Below are 19,279 nucleotides of genomic sequence, written 5' to 3'. Positions count from 1 at the left end.
AGGCAGTAACCCTGAACTCTTTAAAATACATATTCATTCTATTCTCCACAGAACTAGAACTGAATTGTTTTATGAGATTTATTTTTTTATCTTGCTTTTCTCACTTAGGTATCTGTTTTGATTTAATCATGTGAATCCTGACTAGCAGGCTCTCTCACATTCATAAAATTACATGTCTAAGTAAATCTTTAAAAGATCAAGACCATGTTTGGTTTTGCTCAAATACATTTGCTCAAATATATTTTCTGTGAGCTCAGCGGGGTCTCATAAGACTTAGAAATTTATTTTTTTAATTGAAAAATACCAAATTATTTTCAAAAAATCCAAAAATCATTTACAGTTTTCTACGACAGCAGTTCAAACACAATAATCCTTTGCAGTCATCAAAGTATTTACAGTTGGACTCAATCTTAAAAATTATTTTTTCCCATGATTCTAAGTTGGGGTAGGGCAGTATCATTTTGTGCATATGTGAAGCATCAAGACCAATAATGCTTGCCTAAAGAAGTATTAGCAGTGACTGTGATACTGTACATATGAACTCCAGGTGAAAAGCCAGCTTCCCATTGGAATGTATTTTTTCCCCATGTAGCACACCCACCTGTAAAGCTGGCCTCTTTATGGTGTCAAGTAATAGTCCAGCTCTTGTAGCCACTGCTGGGTTGACATCTTCCACAGCAGTCAGGAAACAGCAGAATGCATGAGCCAAAGAGTACTTCAGTAGGTGGTTTTTTGTCACAGAGTGAATATCCAAAAATCTGCACAACACAGCCACTTTCTCAACTGTAGCAGCAAGACAAGAGGCACATACATTTAGACAATGGTTTATGCCCTGATTAATACACATTTCCTAGAAATAAGCACAGCTGAGAAAGTAACCATGAAAAATAGCTACAAAGATTTATAATTTTGATTTTTATTATCCAAAATATCTCATTTTCTCATTTATTTTACTGCACACTGTTGTGTCATAGTTTAGCACTGAACTATCTGCAAAACTCTCCAAAGCAGCAAAAAGATCATCATCTATTATATGTCTCCTCAGTTACTGCAGAGAAAGCTCTACTTCTTTAGAGAAGAAACAAAGAGAAAATAGAGTACATTTCTCAGGCCTACCTGCTTCAAATCTCATCTTCCAGTCTTTACTGTTGAAATTGCTGTTTATGATTGTCCAGAAAATGTCAGCTCCATGAGGAAGCGAAAGTGCATGAAGAAGAAGTGGGACTGCCAGGGAAGAAAGCTGAGAGAATTCAGACTTTATAACTCCCCATAAGCTGGCAAGACAAAAAAGAGCAAGCCTGCTTATAAAGACACTCCCTTGATATCCTTTCTTCTAAATGTAAAGAACTTTGCATGAACATCTCTATGAGCCATGCTGGGCATTTATGTGAGTACTCTGGAGTGGATTGTAGTAAAAACAGAGTAGGAAAACAGAGCTACTTGCAAATCTTCAGCTACAGCATATTTTATTTCAAATCCAGGTTCAAATATTCCTCACTTTGAAATACTGCATTTTGAAAGAGCTTGCCTAGTTCAAGAAACTGCCATGGAACACAGTCTATGCTACAAATTAGGAGTTCCAGCATGACCAGCTACACCACATAAGCCACATGAACTGTCTTGACACAAAAATCATGTGTATCCACAAATAACTAAGAAGTTGGATATTCACAGTTTGCTGGTATAGATTCAAGACAGATTCTCTAGGCTGCTAAAACCCTAAGTCTTGGGAAATGCTCAGCAAAATTGATACAGAGCAGCTGTTAAGTGCCGACAAACAAAAGATCATATGCTGATGTTTACTCAGCTACATTTCTGCAGAAGTCTCCTTCTCCAAAGAGAATCTTAAAATGCACAGAATTTCAATCCAATGCACTCTGAGTGAATAAACTTCCTGTTCCTCACAACAATAAGGTGAAATACTATTGTTGTCTCAGCTTCAATGCTAAGGCCCTATAAACTGTGTGCCTGCCTTCAAACATCCTTTATTTTATTTTGTAGATTCCAGGAAGATACATCAGTCTCAGGTAATGGTGTCATTGCATATGAGAGACTCTGGCTCATTGCAAAAGAGGTGGTTCACAATGGAGTAGCCACGATGGACAATGCAGGGTTACCTTGACTTCATTTACATCTTAATTAGCCTGTGCAATAACTTTTATACAGGTTTCTTAATCTTTCTATACTTCTCTACCACTCTTGTTAATTTTCCATAGTAAACTTGCAAATTCTTTGACACTAACAACAAATGTGGAGAACTAATGAAGTATGAAGAGAAAATGTGCAATAATAACCCACCTTGCAATCAACATGTGATCTTGAATATAGGCAAGAAATTGTGGATGGTCTTTTCTTGCTATATACAGGCATTCCCCATGAAGACACAGGATCTTCAGACAATTCAGCATATTAAAAAGAATGTCTGGTTCTTCAAACCTTGACATTTCCTGTGTAAACAGATGTTTCTCTCTCAACACAATGACACCACTTCACCAACAATACAAACTAAACTAACAAGTAATCAATGTTACCTGCAATATAGTGTATATGAGCTTCAAGGTAACTGGAAGTTGCTGATAACAAAACTTCCTTTCTGTGTCATTCTTTATTGCTGTTAAAAATGTAAGTTACAGACAATATTAAAATTCTTTTATCTGTGACTTCAAAACTAATCTAAAGAATGTTAAAGTGATGAGAGATAAATTAATTCTAGGCACATAAATCCTGCAGTCAGCAAAGTCAGCATATCATGGAATGTGGCATCTAATGTTTTTGCTACTTTATATGCTCAAAAAGCCAAGATTTCTTTTAACATTTCTGGGAGACAGTCACAATTGCTATCAACTTATTTACAGCCTATTCAATTAATATGTTGAAAGAATTAAATGCATGATAAAAAAAGTTATTGTGCACTTCTGGACTTGAAAGACTGCTTGCATTGTATATGCACTGCTGGACTTGAAAGACTGCTTTCATTGTATATGAGTATAAGCATTTCTTTTAAAGTCTTACTACAATAACCTTTTCAGCCTCTACTTACCAGCATTTTCTGTGGTTTCTGTGTGATTTCCTGGGTTTTCTCCATGCTTTGGTGCTGATTTGTCTTCCTCTTCTCCTTCAGTTCCTATAATAAACTCAGGTCTAGTATACAGAAGACTATCCTCGAGGTTATCTGTGGGCTCCTTTAAGAATATAATAAGTTAAATTCATTTCTTGATGTTACCTACAGACACGAGGCCATATCCTGCTGACTAAGCTACATTTGGTGTGACAAACGGAGCTCAAATGAGGCAGACTTTTAGTTCCATGTACATTTATGCACTCAAATCACCTGCATATCTAATATTTTGCATCAGCAAATGAATACTGACCAAAACAAGGGGTGTTCCTGACACTGACTTAACAGAAACTATATATGCATATTGGAGCTGAGGTGGATTCAATCAAAGGGCCAATACTTCACCAAGTTTGTCATCCTTGCCTGAAAGGAGTAACACACAGGAGCAGGGTGTTTCCTGCACTACTGCGGAGTTACAGGCTTAGGGGCAGGACCTACCTCAACCACTTTTACATTGAAAAATGTAAACTCCAGGCTGGAGTTACTTCTGCCAGCTCAGGACATTGTGATATTTATGTTGCAAATTTCAGGGTGAATTTCTGGAAGTGTCCCAGCACCCAAAAGACTGCACTGCTCACTAATTCTCAGTTGAGATGAGAATCTGTACTGAAGGGGCATGAGATGATTTTCTAGCACAAGTTATTGAATACCATGTGCAAAATATCTACTTCTAACATACACATCAATCTGAAAATTTGACACATAAAAAGGCATCGTTATTCCCTCTATGGAAGAAAAAAAGCTAATAAAAATCTGCTACTAACATGCCACAGCAAATGAGCATCATAATAAATGGAATGATGCCTTCTTCTCAACTACCAGATGGAACAGTTACATATAATAGACATCCAGCTTAAAATAAATTCATCAGACCACCACCACCATACGAAATTCTTCAATTCTTCTGAAAAGCTACAAAGAAGTTTAGTGATGACTAGGGACTGGAGAGTATGTATCTTGGTCAGATAAAGTTGGATACTCAACTTGAAGTAAAATCATTTCTCCCACAGTGCTCAGCATTTCAAACAGTCAAGCTCCAACTAAGGCTTCTTCACTTGACAACCGATGCACTCAAAATCATTAATCATTTTGTATCCACTCCTTTCTTTTAACAAAAGGTAAGTATTAACACTTCTCTTTTTGAGACACAGTAAGATTGGAGTGATGCACATCCAAAGTGAAATAGCACTTCAGTGTTCATGGAGGAAGAGTTCATGGCAAATTAATATTGCCATCTTCCCTGGATTCCTTGAAGCAATTCAAACTTAGGAAATTTTACAGTTCAATAGCATTTTGTTTTAACCTCTCGAATCCTTTGTGCCAAAAGTCAGTGCAGCTTTGCTCCCTTGAGCACAGTGGAATAAGAATAGTGAAGGAGTTTCAGCACACCAGTAATACACACCCTTTCCTGCTTTACTTACCACAAGCCTGATTTCTTCTTTTGGAGCAAGCTGTTCCAGCAGCTCAAAACCCAGCTGGTAACACAGAATGCTGGACTGGCACAGACCACATTCAACTGCTTTTTCATCTTTCTGACAGGTGTGAGAACCACCCCAGGGTGCCTGAAACACATTGTTTATGATGGATATTATATCTTTTGAGATGCTGTTCTCTAAGCCCAAAGTGACACCATCATCCTGGAGTTCCATCTGAAAGAAAGTGAGAGGATTATTCATTTAAAAGGCAGAGTACAAACTGTCTGCCTCTTCCTACATTTCTGCTAGTTTTATATTACAGTGCTGGGAAGAATCTGAGATAAACTGTAACTCAGAATTTTAAATTGCCACTGGTGTTGAGGCCCCAGCTCAAACAGCTAGAGAAAATAGACAATTTCAAGCACAGAATCCATCAATTTTACCTGGAGACTGTCATCCAAAACACCTGTCCTTGGATTCACAATGTAGAAATCTAGCTATCCAGAAATTATGTATCTAACCTAAGCTTATCAACAAATCTCTGTCTCTAGTCTGTAAAAATAAACAAAGCTCCAAGGAAAAGTTCCTGTTACTAGCGTCAGGTTAGTATCTATCCTGAATGTGAAGGTATCTAACTTCTTTGAACATGAACCTATAATTTCTATAGACATAAAGACAGATGGCAGCTGTGCTGGGATTCAAATGCCTTACACTTCATGCCAGGCCCTCAGCAGAAAGATAATCAATAAAGGAGAGCCAAAAGTGACTACAGAACTTCAGTGTTCCTTCCATGTGCATGTTTTTCTTCTGCAAGTACCTGCTTCAGGATTAGATCAAACATCAGAATGAAGCAATTAAGATTCATTTCCTCATCTTCACACTCAAAATCAATTGTTTTTCCACTAGGATGTCCAAAATTCTTGAAAGGGCTGTGAAAAGGACTTCGTATTGGACTCCGAAATGGGCTCTGGAAGGGGCTTGGGAAAGGACTCAGCACGTTGTGCTGAACTCTGCGCCCGGGGTCAGAAGCAACGCTTACCTGAAAACATAAAAAAATCAACGTGTCCAAGTGACTGTTAGACATTTAAGCAATCTCATTCTATAAGAAAATGCTAAAAATAGCAAGAACTCTGACAGCCTTGCCACTCCCTTGTGTAGCTTTTTTTTGCAAAATATACATGTGTCCCTTATAAACACCACTGAACAATAAGATACTATGGAAGTACAGGAACCATATTCTGCCCAGATGATACAGTCTCTCAAGCTAAGTGGCTGACATCCATTATGTTATTCCTACTAAGGAGAATTTCAACATCAAAAACCAAACTGAAAATTGGTGCAGGCAGTAAAGCAGCCATCAGGTTACAATGATCTTCTCCATAATCCATGGACACTGGCTTTAATAGCAGGAGGCTAATAAAAGAGCTCACCTCAAGAGAACTTTGTTAACTGAGGTTGTACCAAGGATACAGGTAGCTGGAAATGAGCTAGACACAAGGGCAGTAAGAAATTGTGTATGTCTGCACTGATTTATGCACACACCACAGCAGGCCAGCTAAAACACCTTGAGAACTTCTAGGCATTGCAGGGAGACACACACACTTAGATGACACACCAAGTCAATTTTCACACCAGCTACGGTCTGAAAGACCGGACAGTAAGTTTAATAATTTTTTGTGCTTAGTTTAGAAGTGATCATGGGCTAGGTGTGGCAGTGCTCTCTGCAGAGCTGTATCAGAAGACTGGCAGACCATGTCTAAGGAGTTGTCAACCACCTAGATGTTCTAGTTCCTTAAATCTAAAGAATCAGGTCTTTCAAGCAACCATGTTCCTGGTGTCCTTGAAGCACTTCATCCAAACTACTGGGAAGTTAAGTCACATCAGACCAAGTATGTGTAGTACCTACATATTTGTACATGTTTTCTTCCAGACCATAAGCCTTTGACAGACAATTTTTAGATCAAATTCTGCATCTCTTGTGTTTGGGACAAAAAATGCAGGGAACCAGAAATAAATTCTGTTCTCTCACCCTTTCAAAACATACCCTGGCCCACCAAATTCACACCAGAATACAAAAGGTCATTCTGGATGACCAGTTGTCCATAATAGTTTGTTCCTGATGGTTATTAATAGAAGGTGCAAAGAATAAAACCACTTGGAAAAGATACTGAGTTCCCACCTGTGTTATCTTTACACTTTTATATGATAATTAATATTAACTGAAGTCACACCAATTTTCTTTCATTTTCAAAATGTTTGTTGTTTTCAGCCAAATGCTGCCATATTGAAAGATGATTTTTAATTATTCATGTGGACTCTATCAGGAAAACTGTTATCAGCACAAAAAATAATCAGGATAAATAACAGTTACCCTCCGAGCTGCAAGATTTCCTGCCAGTTCACTGACTCTTGATTTTCTTTGATTTGCTAATTCTTTTACAGAATTAACTCCATCAGAAAACATGCTGATTAGCAACTGAAGAGGAACCACAATGTCTAGTTCAGACAATACCTAAGGAAAGCAATAAATAAGAAAGCATGAGTTTCGAGGTGGATCACAAACACCAGCTACTTTATATGCATTTTTGTAACATCATTCTCAGTTCAGCAAGTTCTCTGCATTTAATTTTGGGATTCAATGAGGTGAGGTGCAAGCTCAGATTTCTGTCAGAATTAGGGCAAAATGAAACAGGCATTTTCAAAATATTTGCTGGCATCCACTTGGTGCAGCCTGAGATCAGTCTTATGCCCAAATACACAGAGATGTGAAGTTATTCTACAAAAATATTTCCATAAAACAGAAGTATTACCAATACTTGAATGAATAACTATTTTTTTATTATTCCTTAAAATTGAATTCCATTTTTTATTCTTAGAATCTGGTCAGAATGGTAGCCTACAGGTGTCAACATAGTGACAGGATTGTTAATTGTATATCATTTGGAGAATATTCACAATCTATTATGCCACCGACACTCAGATAAATATAAACTCATTTGTACTTGTCATTAGAGTCATTAATTCAAGAAAAATCAAAAAAATCATGCTTTACTAAAAAACTCTGTATACCTAAAAGCTTGAAATTATACTCGGGTAAATTGGTCTTTGTAGAGGCTTAATTAAAATAACCCTCAGCAGGAAAGAAGCAGTAATGGAAAGTACAGGTATTATTCCAAGGTGCTGTGGAAAATTTTATATCCTTTCTGAATTCATTGCCCTCAGCTGACATGACAATTCCTGTATCTCCATGTCTCCCTGTAACACTGGGTGAATGCCAGTTTTGTGGGCAAATATAGGACAAAAAGGGCAAGAGCAGCAGAAAGCTTGGTGGGTACAGAGCTAGTCTAATCCAGCTCATCATATACAGAAACAACTACAGCTGTTTCTGGAGTCTGGAATTAATTTTGGAATCTACAGACCAATTTCCGTGGAGACTAAAAAGTAATGCTGTAAAAAAACTCAGCCAGCTGAATGGCCCTAAAGACTCAATTGACAACAAAGGTTTTCTTTAAAAATGGATAAACAAATTCCCAAGCTTCCATTTTTAAAGAATCACAAAATCATTTAAGTTACAAAAAATCTCCAAGATTACCAAGTGCAATCTTTGACTGATCCCCACCTTGCCAGCTAGGTTATTGCTCATGATGGGTTAGCACCACTCGGGGTCTTTCTACCAACCATCCTTATATTGGAGCTAAGCAAAGGGCAGAAGGGGTGCATGAAACTCAGAACAGCAGATTCTTTTTCAAAATTACCAACTTTTTCAGCATGACTTGTCAAATAAGGATACTTACATGCAGCCAGAGCAATGCTTGCTCTTGCACAGAAGATGGATACCCTGTGAATCGACAGCTAATAAAGCCAAACATCTCCTCCAAGGAGAAAGGGAGAGGACAAAGCTCAGTGTCAAACATTTTGCTGAAAAATAGAATAAAAATGTAGCATCACTGAGTTAGCATGGCATACACTGTGTGAGATAGAACAGGAAACTGGTAGGGGGAAGCTAATCTTACTTGCAGCCTCACATTCCACACTGCTGATACCACCTGCCCTGACTATACAAGCCCATCTCAGAATTTGGTGATGCACCTTAACAGTTGACATCACATATGTCCAGTTTCATTTGATAGCAGTATCTTTTCCAACACCCAATGCAAAAATTGGAAAATTTCTCATCTCACTAGTCCATTATTCCACGCTTGCACTAAAAAAAAGTTTACGGCAATATCTACAAATATGAACTTACAGTCAGTTTCAGTGCCCTGACAACAGTTAAGAGGCAATGTGAAGTTTTACCATGAAAGTCATAAACCAGACATAAAACTGTAACTCCACCATCATTCTTATTCTGGTGTTTCCTTTGCTCAATACAGGAAGATATCAGCTAAATACAGCTCTAATCCCTGCCATTTCTCATCAACTGGACAGGAGGAGAAAGATGGTCCTTCCAACATGCTGCAGAAAGCACACTAAAAATATGCCTTGCTCACACCAAAGAAGCATCCATGTAGTTGGCTCTTGACACAAAGATATGGGGGGCAAGAAAAGAAAACTGTCCCAAAGCTTAAATCCTTTAGTCTAAACATAAGATACAAAAAGAAATCCAAAGCATTCACTCACTGCCATATATTGCACACATTTTTATTAGTTGGCACCATTTTACAATGCTAAAACCCTCAACAAACATATGCAAAACCAGAATGATTCCCACATATGCCTACGTACCTCAGCACTTCCCGAAACTCTTTCAGTTGCTTATCAGGCACTTCTGTCCTTATGGCTTCCAACCATTCTGGCATGATGCACTCCCACACCGACTGGTTTATCACGTTGTATGGAATCAAGCACAGGATTCGATTCAGCCCTTCTTTCAACTGGGTTACAGCACTACACGATTTGTCCCAGTATCCACCAACCTGTGAGTATTTCCAAAAATCATTCTGATGAACAACATTTCTAGTCCCTGTAACTTCCTCAGTATCACAGATTTGTTCAGTGTGTTTTAGCCAGGAAATTTTTGGAGGTCATCATTAAAAACTTCAAGGCATAATTTAGAATTCAGGCATGGAGCTACATTGTTTTTTCCTTTTTAATTTAACTGACAGCACACAAAGGCCTTGTCCAAGACTTAAATGAAGTTTGCTCACTTCCAGGCCATGATACAGTGTATTATTATTTATAATTCTCAAAACGGCACAGCTTTATTTGGTCAACTTGCACCATCAATTTTTTGCTCTGGGCAACTTGTTACAGTGCAGGGTCTTTACTTTGAGAGACTTGGTCTGTACAAAATGTTCTCTCATGGGTGCTTGTTTAGGGTTTTTTGAAGAAAGGTTCTCAGTAATGGAAGCAAAAAATATGCTTCTAAGTACATAAGTAATTGGCATACAGAGATTAATTATTCTAACTGACCTCGGCTCACATCTGCTGTTCCTGACTAATGGCTCTAGAGATGCCTGCTGTTTTGGCAGCAATTACTGGTGATCTCAGCCAGCAAACTATTTTTCCTTCATTCATCACAGCTAATTTCATGGCTATTTGTCTTAGTGTTCAAGTGAAGCTTTGCAAATCTGGCAAGTTTTTGGTCTAGTCTTAAGTATTGCAGTAGGGGGTAGCAAAACTCAAAAGAAGGGTTGGATCCAAGAAAAAAATCTGCAAGAGATTACAGCATGAGGTTCAGTCCTTCCTTCTCCCCTTAACCTCAGAGCCATAGTCTCTTTTGCAAAGTTCCTTACATTCAAAGTGTCCATCCACCTCTCAAATTGCCCCAGCTGACCTACGAGCCTCCCAGCAGCAATGATTACTGAGTAAAACCTGTCCATGCTGGTCTGCACATGTACAGCAAACGATGGTCAGTTCATGTCTGATGATACATCACGTTAAGTCTTTATGGCTTTCCAAGTCTAGCCACTTAATTTTAGGAAACAAGTCCAAACATGTTCTCTAGATATTTTTCAGTAAAAGAAAGTCTTACAAAGCACGACTAAGTGGTGAATTCTGCTTCATAACTAATGGACAGAAAATAATTACTCTTTTTAGAAGAGGTTGCACCAATGGTTACACTTAGGCACCCTGGATAACCTTCCAGGTAAATCTCTCTCTCTCCATCAGCAACAAGGCAAACCATGTCAGACTGGGATCCTGAGTCACTCAAATTAGGTCTCTGAAGTTAGCATCAGTATTCCCAGAGTTCCCTTCAGTTACAACTATGTGATTCCATAAATCTAAATTCACAGCTGCAGAGATGAAGAATGCAAAGAGGAAAGAAACATCACCAAAGGACAGGCTTACATCTGGGAGTAGGTAAATGATACTTTTTAGCAAAGACAAGTTTGGGTACTTCAGCAGCATAATGAAAATGTGCAGCATCAAAAATGTACAGTACCTTTCAATACCTATAATATTCTTCCTACCTGCCTTCACATCAGTGTAAACAATGCCTACTTCCTAACACAGTAAAGCTAAAAATGATGTGAAAAGGAAAAATTCCCAAATTCCACTGCTCCCTCTTCCACTGAGATTTCTTTGCCTTGTCAGAGCTGGGAAAGAAAAGGTGATTTTACTTAAGACCTTAATCTCAGTAGCAAATAAGGGAGCCTTCAGATAAATCATTCTTACCCTGGCAAACTCCATTGGCTTAGGCAGGAGGCACATAACCATGACATCAAACCGGACATCACAAACAGTCTTCAGCCACTTAGTGACAAACTGGGGCTTCAGCTTTTCAACCAGGCTGCCAACTTCATCATCCATCATGTAAGCTGTAGAGTGAAACCACTGGAACACCATGCTAACCAGCCTTGCTAAACTCTCTGTGGGTGTATTCTCACTGGGAGTGCAAAGGCTCACCTGGAAGAAACACAAACCAACTTTCATTTCTAGAATTAAAGGTGGGAAACGTTTTGTCTACTATATTTTGCATATTCTCAGAGTTATGAGGATGCAGATTACATAGGAGACAAATGAGATGATCAGTTTTAAGTAGAGGTCAGTGCAGGACAATTGACAAAACCTTTCATAACCAGAAAATAACAATATAATGGGAAAAAAAAAAAAAACAGGCATTGATTTTTTTGTTTACTTTCAACACTGAAAAAAAAAATCAGAATAGAGTGCTTTGACAAACTTTTTTGTTTGAACTTTAAAATTACTTTTAATTTCAGAAGGTACTGCAAATCTAGTAAAATATATGATATACATACACACAAGAACTTCAAAAATTCTGAAAGAAAATGCCTACCTAATGTAATTACTTTGCAAAAAGATTCCCATCTTGAATTTTTTTCCTCATTTGGGGCATGAATATGAGTCTTAAGTCCTCGGAAATTCACACATAACGCTTAACATTCTTCACCCCTTCTCCAAACTCTTTAAAATGATACCTGGACTGTAAAGCTGTCACAAATCTGAGACCAAATTTCTACCCCAGTTCACAGGCCACCACACTGCTGAGCCTTTAATTACCTGATGTTTGAGCTCTTGGTACCGTCTGGGTACAGGAGACAAAATTTCAGGTCAGGCTGCTGCCCTGAATGCAAGGAATGGGTGACAGAATTGAGAAGCTATTGAGAAGCTCTTTTAGCCACCTATCAGCTATTCACTGTCATTTCCTAGGGAAAGCTGCGCTCTCAGCACTTGGCAACCTGAAATTGGTGACCACTGCCTCATAGCACATGAACAAGAGAGCAATGTTTGTGTCATATCTGGAGAAAGAAATTACAGCTCTCCTGCCCAGAGAAACCAGAACTCATTTTAAAAATGTTTTTCCTCCATGATTTTTCTTGAGATGAGGCAGCTATCAACCCTCTTGCCAATTCAAAGTACAGTCTTCTACTTCATTGCAGGTTGATGTTCAGGTGTTTGCTTCCTTGTGCTTGGCTCAGTTGAGCATTAACTCAAAGGCAGTATCCGCCAGCAGCCCTTTTCAAAGGAGCTCTTGACCCCTTATCCAGTTTCTGCATGAAAGATAGCCATTTTCTGAAGGAAAACAGCAAACCAGGATTTCTCACAACCTATGTGGTCATCTCTGTGAATACCCACTACAGAGAAATCAAGAGATTTTACAGGAATAGAATGGAGACAGTGAGTTCTTCCTCCCTACCACAGAAAGGTACACTTTGAATGTCAGGGATGAGGCATGTACAGTGAAACATAACCTGTTCTGTTTGCACTTAATTTTCCTTCTGGAAATATAGACCTTCAGTCTTTATAAAACATTATTTGATACAGAACAGATGCACATGGCACAATAAAAAAAATAATGTTTTTTATTCTAAAACAACATTAAACAACAAAACCCACAAGATGTCAGCAGAATATAAAGTTTATTCATGTATTTCCTTGAAACTGCAGAGCAGCTCTTTTGGTGCTAAGGAACTCCACACCTACCACCCTGCCATCCAGAGATCTCTGTTTAGACAATGGATGAGAGGTCCTGCTATTTGCCCACCTGTCACTGGGTGACTGAAGAGAGAGCCTGAAAGGAAAGGTGGCTTGGAAAGAGCCTAAGAAAGACAATTTTCCTTAAGGAGAACTGCAGAATGCCATTTCTGAGGATCTGTCAGGCTGCAGCCTGGCCTGCTCACGACCTACCCAGCAGCAGACCTGCTGTTTTGGAATAATCTCTGGTAGCTGCTGTGGAGGTAGAACCCAGGGGTTCATTCTGTCAATCCACACCAGGTGAATGGAGTACACTGACATAACTTGATCAAGCTGACTGCAGGAATGAACAGCATCCCACTAAGAATCCTCCAGCTTATTCAGAGGTAAGAGAGAAAGCTCTGCTTCCAGAAAGTCATGTTGAAAGCTGGAAGGTGAAAAATAGATTTTTAGGGGACAGCCTTTTAAAGTGAAAACAATGACACTCACCAGGGGGCACTTGTGAACAGAAGGTGATGGCAAATAGAAAGTCAACTACAAAACTGAGACTGAATAATTCTGTTATACACTTCGTAGCAGAATCAGCAGCTCCACCCAAACTAGTTACGAAATATCCATGTTTGACAGCTTCACAGGACAAATTTTTGCTTACAAATCAGAATAAGAGTCCAACAAAAGCCAAGAGGTGAGGAAAAAAAATAGAGGTAAAATAGACTTCAGAAAGTAAAGGAGAGGCAACCAAGAAGAAAGAAAAAAGCACAAATTTCTTACCAAGAACCATATTCCAAACTGGCTCAGGAGGCGTTGGTCATGCTTGTCATCATCTTTATTATCAAAGTCTGTGTTGTCCAGGGAGTGATGGGAAGAGGAGAGGCCCATCTGCCTCCTTCGGTTGAGTTCATGCTCCCTCTGCTCTGCATGAAACTCTGCTTCTTTCAGCAAGCTAGAAAACAAGCTTGTGGTCAGTGAATGCACCTTTTCTGCAGTGGATACAGGCATCTAATCAAGTCTAACTAGATATACGATGTCATCACTCTCCTGAAACAAAATAACATCAAATCCTAGGATTCTGGGCTGACTTCCTCATCAGGACAACACTCACACCTGAGCCCCTCTCCGCTAAAGCAGCAGAAGTTCAGTGTCTGAACTATCCCAGTGAAACTGCAATCCACCTTGCCGAAGGTCTGCAGGAATCTGGACACCACAGCCTGGTGCTGCCTCACTACCTGATGACAGCTTCCACCGTGCAGACGAGCTCCTCGGCGCCGCACTCGCGGGTGTTGATGGGGGGCGGCGAGGTCTGGTACAGGTGGGTCTCTGCGGCCGCGCCCACCTCGCTGTGGTGGTTGGAGTGGCACCTCTTGCAGTAGCGCACGGGCCGATTGCCGTGGCGGCCGCAGCAGCCCGCCGAGAAGCATGTGACAACTGCTCTCCTGACGTGCGAGCTGCAGTTCTGGAAAATAAAAAAGCATTTGTCAGACCGCAGGTTATCGGGGAAAATGGAACCGAAAACAGGGAGGAGAGCCAGCACTAGGGAGCTGGCTCAAGTGTCGGCAGTTTCCAAAATCACTCTGTCTAAGCACAACTGTGCGCAACCTCCAAACATCACTGACCTTTCCAGAAAGACAAGCTCAAGGCTAAATGCAGAGCCTGGACTTAAATGTCACAGTTGCTCCTCTTTTGAAACACCAAACTGACATTTAAATCATCAACCTCAACCTCCTGACTTGGAGCAATCTCTAAATTTTACAGTAGTTCTCTTAATACCTGCTTATGCTTCAGAAGGTCTTTTTAGGTTACAGGTAGCAACACGTAGATCCTTAAGAGTGCAAAAAAATGGTGCCACCATGCCACAGTTTATGCTTTGTAAGGATCTGCCTTATCATAGGAAACTGTACAAGCCTTTGAAATAAGCACCTGAATTTTCTAACACCTAGTAATCCAGCCCAACAGAAAAGCTTTCTCTACCACATGAGAATTGGAATAGCATCTACACTATGTTCCTTGCTCTTAAAGTCTTATCAAAACACATTAGCTGGTATGTACTGCAAGCAGATTCTTTTTGTCAGCAACCTTTTCAGAGCCAAGCACTGAAGATTTTCAGTCCACATATTTTTAAAAATACACATTTTACGGTATGATTTTTGCTCCATTTAGGATTAATCCAAGGAGATGAGAAGATATATAAACGCTTAAATTTAAAATTCATCTCTTGTTCTATCCTCTTCATATAGCAGAGTTATAGAATACAAACAGAGCTCAAATTGCATAATTGAATTGCTTTACTAATTGCCACTTAAACTAAAACCTACAACTCAAATCAACATCATCAGTTTTAACAAAAAGAAACCTGCTGCTGCTGAATTATTTCCATCCACCAATAAATGCATTCATGGATACATTGTGAAATTTTGGAATGGTACAAAGAAGAACACACTACACAGTAATGGAATGATATTACACACAACATCAAATCATGCCCCATCACACAAATGGCTGAATCTTACCTTCTTCTGACATATAGCAGAAATTTCAGCTGTAAGGGGAAGGCATACAAAACATGAACACAAAGTGACGGTCTTTGTGGTTTACTACGGCAGCCACGGGAAAATGGACATCCTGCAAGGAAGTCTCTGGGCTCAGCTTGTGTTTCCAGGTACTACTGAAACCCCTAAGCCTGCACAAGTTAGGACACTGTACACTTACACCTGTGGCTATTTCTATTTTGAAATGAAGTAACAGCCTTGGTGCATTAAGTGTGGTGTGCTCTGCAGCCCATCCACCTTCTGCTTACGCTTCTGCCTCACAGACAGCCTTATAAAAGCACACCTTGTACCCACGGCTGTGCCATGCAGGAGACATGGCTCAGGTGGGCCGACACTGCTCGGGAAAGCTCTTGGCATAAAAGAGTAGTGAATATAGACTAACAATGCCAAAGCAGCCACTATGTCTGGCCCATAATTTCAGAGTGAAATGTCTGCAGAATCAACCTGTAAGCAGCAGCTATTCGATCTGTTGCCCTGGCAACATATGACTCAGTAAGTTTAAGGGGCTGATTAAGAAGATGTGCTTCCCTTAAGTAAACAAAACATTCTTTATCTGGGTAATATTTCAACTAAAAGCAGACAGCAAGAAAATCTCGACTGCTTAAGAATTCAGTTTGCAAGGCAAAGAGAGAGGCAGTCTTCATTCTGTCCCTGGAAGTGTTATTTTAGATATGCTGATTAGTCTATCAACACGCTTTGTCTGCATTCTAGTAGCTTACAAAATATCAGGTCTCTCACTGGCAAATGGACAAGAATTAGATCAATGATTGGATCATCAAAAATATTTTACGTCCTTTTCTGATATGCTTTGCAGTTTCATTTCATAGATTTTCAGCAGCTTTTAGAGCTTTCAAATCAGACCCATGTTACTGGAAGAACTAGCCCCATTTTTTTGAACAGTACTGTGGGACACAAATACTTCTTAAATACTTGGCTCCAATTGTGAATGCTTCAAGATTTGACAATCTCTTAAATTGTCTCTGTTTCCTCATACCTAAAGAATAGCATAGGATTTCAGATGGAGGATTAGTCAATTCTTCATACTTTAAGGACATTAAGCAGCATTAGATACAAACTGCCTTAAACAAAAAAAAAAAAAAAAAAAGCCACCCAACACTTTTGAAACTTTTGAACAGAATGCAGCAGTTCAAGTAATACAGTATGGAGAAATATCAGCATAGCTTTGTACAATTATGATTAGCTTGTACCTACCCTTAAAATATCTCTTACCTTGTGGCAGAAGAACATCAATCAACCATTCACTGTGATCCCTGTAAAAATGTATTTGCAATTAGCTTTCTTTTTATACATATATATACATGGATTTAATTTTGCACAGAGGAAATTTAGATAAATCAATGTGGTAGGAGTGCCATTATTCTGAAGCTGCTTTTTTCAAAAGTAATTTTATAAATTGCAGATTGATTTACATTACATCTCTTTGTTGTGCCGTCTTACTGTAAATTACCACTTTGACTTTGGCCACCCTGTTCAAGGTTTTCAAAAATTACTTTTGAGACCTAAATTTATCAAATTAAAAGAGAGTGCGCTCTGAAAGTGTGACAGCTAAGAAATGGTAGTGAAGAATAACAGATGAATATAGAAAAGAAACTAAAGTACCAGTACTGTTTTCTCTGTGTGTCCTTAGAAGCTCTGCTTTACCAAATTCAATTACTTTTTCCTGCAGCTTTAACTCAATGATGACTTAAAAACCTAGATGTAATTGCTTTTCCCACAGCCAGTGTGATTTAAAGTTGTCTGAAACTGAGGAGAAAAACACTCCTTTAGGTTCTGAACTATCTGTAACCTTGCTCATTTGAAGTAATGACTGGCACTGACTGTAAGTATCAGTAGATTTTGTATACTGATGCAAACCAAAGTAGCAATTTAAAGGTAAAAAAGTCAACCAAAAATGAAAACAAAGTGAGGTTATTTTATTTCGGAGTACATTCCTTCTAAATACTGGCAATCCTGGATCAATTTCTTTGATCTCTGTCGCTTCATAATATATCTTAAGAGACTAATCTGAAATACATGTTACAAAACATTAGTGAAAGCTCTGTAAAAGAATAGATATTTCACTATAATGCTCAGTTTTAAATGACAACTAATGGAGGGGGACAAAAAATGTTTCATAAGCATAAGCTGGTTCATTAATGAGGTTTCCCTATCATAGTCAATGCATCCCACAGTATCTATTCTCTCAGAGATCTCAAATTAAAAGCTCCATTTAAGGTAGGTGCAAATGCTCATCATGTGTGGTAAATATCTGAGTGGCAGTGTGCTCCTTATATTTCAACAGGCTTACCTATATGAATTATATGCTAATCATACTCCAAAAAAGCAAAACTCCAGAGTTCTGGAGTCTGACAATGTTTATCATTTTCCAGCTCATGGTTCACCTACCCTGCAATTCTTTGGCTGCATTCTTCACAAAGATATAGGGGAGGTGGCTTATCACCCAAAGCCACAGACAGGGATGGGTCAATGCACATCTGAAACATGGAGAAGGAAAAAGATTAACATATCTGTTCATTGAAGCTTGCTGAGAAAGTTCAACATGTTAATGCTAGGACATAAAATGTAACACAGCTTTGATATGTGCTAAGAGCATTTAGTAATGAAAGAAAATACTCGGCATCTGGCATACAAGATCTGAAACTATTTCTAACAAAGACAGGGATGTGAGAGCCTGTAAAAAAATAGGACATATTGCAGTACCAATATGATCGCTTTCTGAAAGACGAGTACGTTTTGTTATATATCACATCACATATTCTCTATATGCTGCTACTTTCTTGTCCCCAAAGAGACAGCACTTAGAGGATCCATTGTTTAGGACAAGGTAATGGAAAGGTCTAGATTTTTCTATCCAAAAATGCCTCTTCCAGCAAAATCTAATTTTCAGTCATCACAGTTTTCAAGTATAGAGCACAACTGCAGTGACAGAACAAAGACTCACAGTTCCCTTGGCAACAGAGGTCCAGACTTTGTCCTGCATTAGCTTTTATCCTTTCACATAAGTCAATTACAGAAAACAGTTACAGTTAACAGCCAGTTCCATACATACTTGTTCAAGTATTTTGTATTACAAAGGAAACACTGAACACTGTATCTTAACCACTGATCACTTTTACTCCATTGGAGTTCAAGATTTATAAATAAAGACAAATACATTTTGAATTTTTCTCATCTTTGCTAACCAAATCATCTCTTTAGGACAAAACAGACTGCATTTTTCTGAGTGATGACTGATCAAAATTGATTCTGTCAAAATTAGGTTAACAGAGCACTCAAAAATATTCAGGTACTTAATCTGCAAAGCTTGAAACTGTACTTTTTAAGCATTTTGCTCTATTGTGTTATTAGCCTGGAACTAGTGACCACTACAACATGAAGGAAAACCTTTCAGCATTTTTCCTGTGAGAGAGGAATCATTGAGAATGACTGGAGTGGGCAGGAAGGTGGTCCCTTGCAAGATTTCCAAGATAAGTCATATCACAGCCTGTATACCAAGGTGAACATGGTATACAGGAAATAATGTTTCCTGTATACAGTAATATTTGTGCACATTTATATATATGTGTGTGTGTGTGTGTATGTGTGTTCAGGAAAACATTTACATGGATTAGCCAGGAGCCAGCTTAGAATTTTATAAAGTACTTTACAACCATAGCCATGTTTAATTTCAAGATTTCCCACACTAATTGCAGGAAAAACCTTATCTTGCTTTAGGCAGCCAAATAGCACATTCACAAAGGTGTGGCCCCTTGGTGCCAACAGGCTTTGCTGCTCCTTTAGCACCTGCTTTTGGTCACCTG

General features: G+C 38.8%; 1 protein-coding gene across 9 annotated transcripts in view; it reads right to left on the bottom strand.

The window, feature by feature from the left end:
• UNC79 (unc-79 homolog, NALCN channel complex subunit) overlaps nucleotides 1-19,279 on the bottom strand; it is a 106,405-nt gene that overhangs the window by 65,296 nt on the left and 21,830 nt on the right. For all 9 annotated transcript variants that reach the window (XR_012056479.1, XM_072930364.1, XM_030274890.4 and 6 more), the window contains 16 exons: nucleotides 17,865-17,953; nucleotides 16,689-16,729; nucleotides 15,420-15,448; nucleotides 14,139-14,365; nucleotides 13,684-13,855; nucleotides 11,152-11,382; nucleotides 9,259-9,449; nucleotides 8,328-8,451; nucleotides 6,905-7,045; nucleotides 5,351-5,572; nucleotides 4,540-4,767; nucleotides 3,041-3,182; nucleotides 2,532-2,611; nucleotides 2,299-2,447; nucleotides 1,117-1,274; nucleotides 602-783 (listed from right to left, as the gene is read on the bottom strand). Coding sequence is in view for 8 of the 9 variants with exons in the window: in XM_072930364.1 (XP_072786465.1) it covers nucleotides 602-783; nucleotides 1,117-1,274; nucleotides 2,299-2,447; nucleotides 2,532-2,611; nucleotides 3,041-3,182; nucleotides 4,540-4,767; nucleotides 5,351-5,572; nucleotides 6,905-7,045; nucleotides 8,328-8,451; nucleotides 9,259-9,449; nucleotides 11,152-11,382; nucleotides 13,684-13,855; nucleotides 14,139-14,365; nucleotides 15,420-15,448; nucleotides 16,689-16,729; nucleotides 17,865-17,953 (2,406 nt within the window). In the remaining variant the exon portion in view is untranslated. The remainder of the gene's footprint in view (nucleotides 1-601; nucleotides 784-1,116; nucleotides 1,275-2,298; nucleotides 2,448-2,531; nucleotides 2,612-3,040; nucleotides 3,183-4,539; nucleotides 4,768-5,350; nucleotides 5,573-6,904; nucleotides 7,046-8,327; nucleotides 8,452-9,258; nucleotides 9,450-11,151; nucleotides 11,383-13,683; nucleotides 13,856-14,138; nucleotides 14,366-15,419; nucleotides 15,449-16,688; nucleotides 16,730-17,864; nucleotides 17,954-19,279) is intronic.

This window comes from Taeniopygia guttata, chromosome 5, assembly GCF_048771995.1.
Source record: "Taeniopygia guttata chromosome 5, bTaeGut7.mat, whole genome shotgun sequence".
Classification (NCBI taxonomy): domain Eukaryota; kingdom Metazoa; phylum Chordata; class Aves; order Passeriformes; family Estrildidae; genus Taeniopygia; species Taeniopygia guttata.
This window is presented reverse-complemented; position numbering and strand designations above follow the sequence as displayed.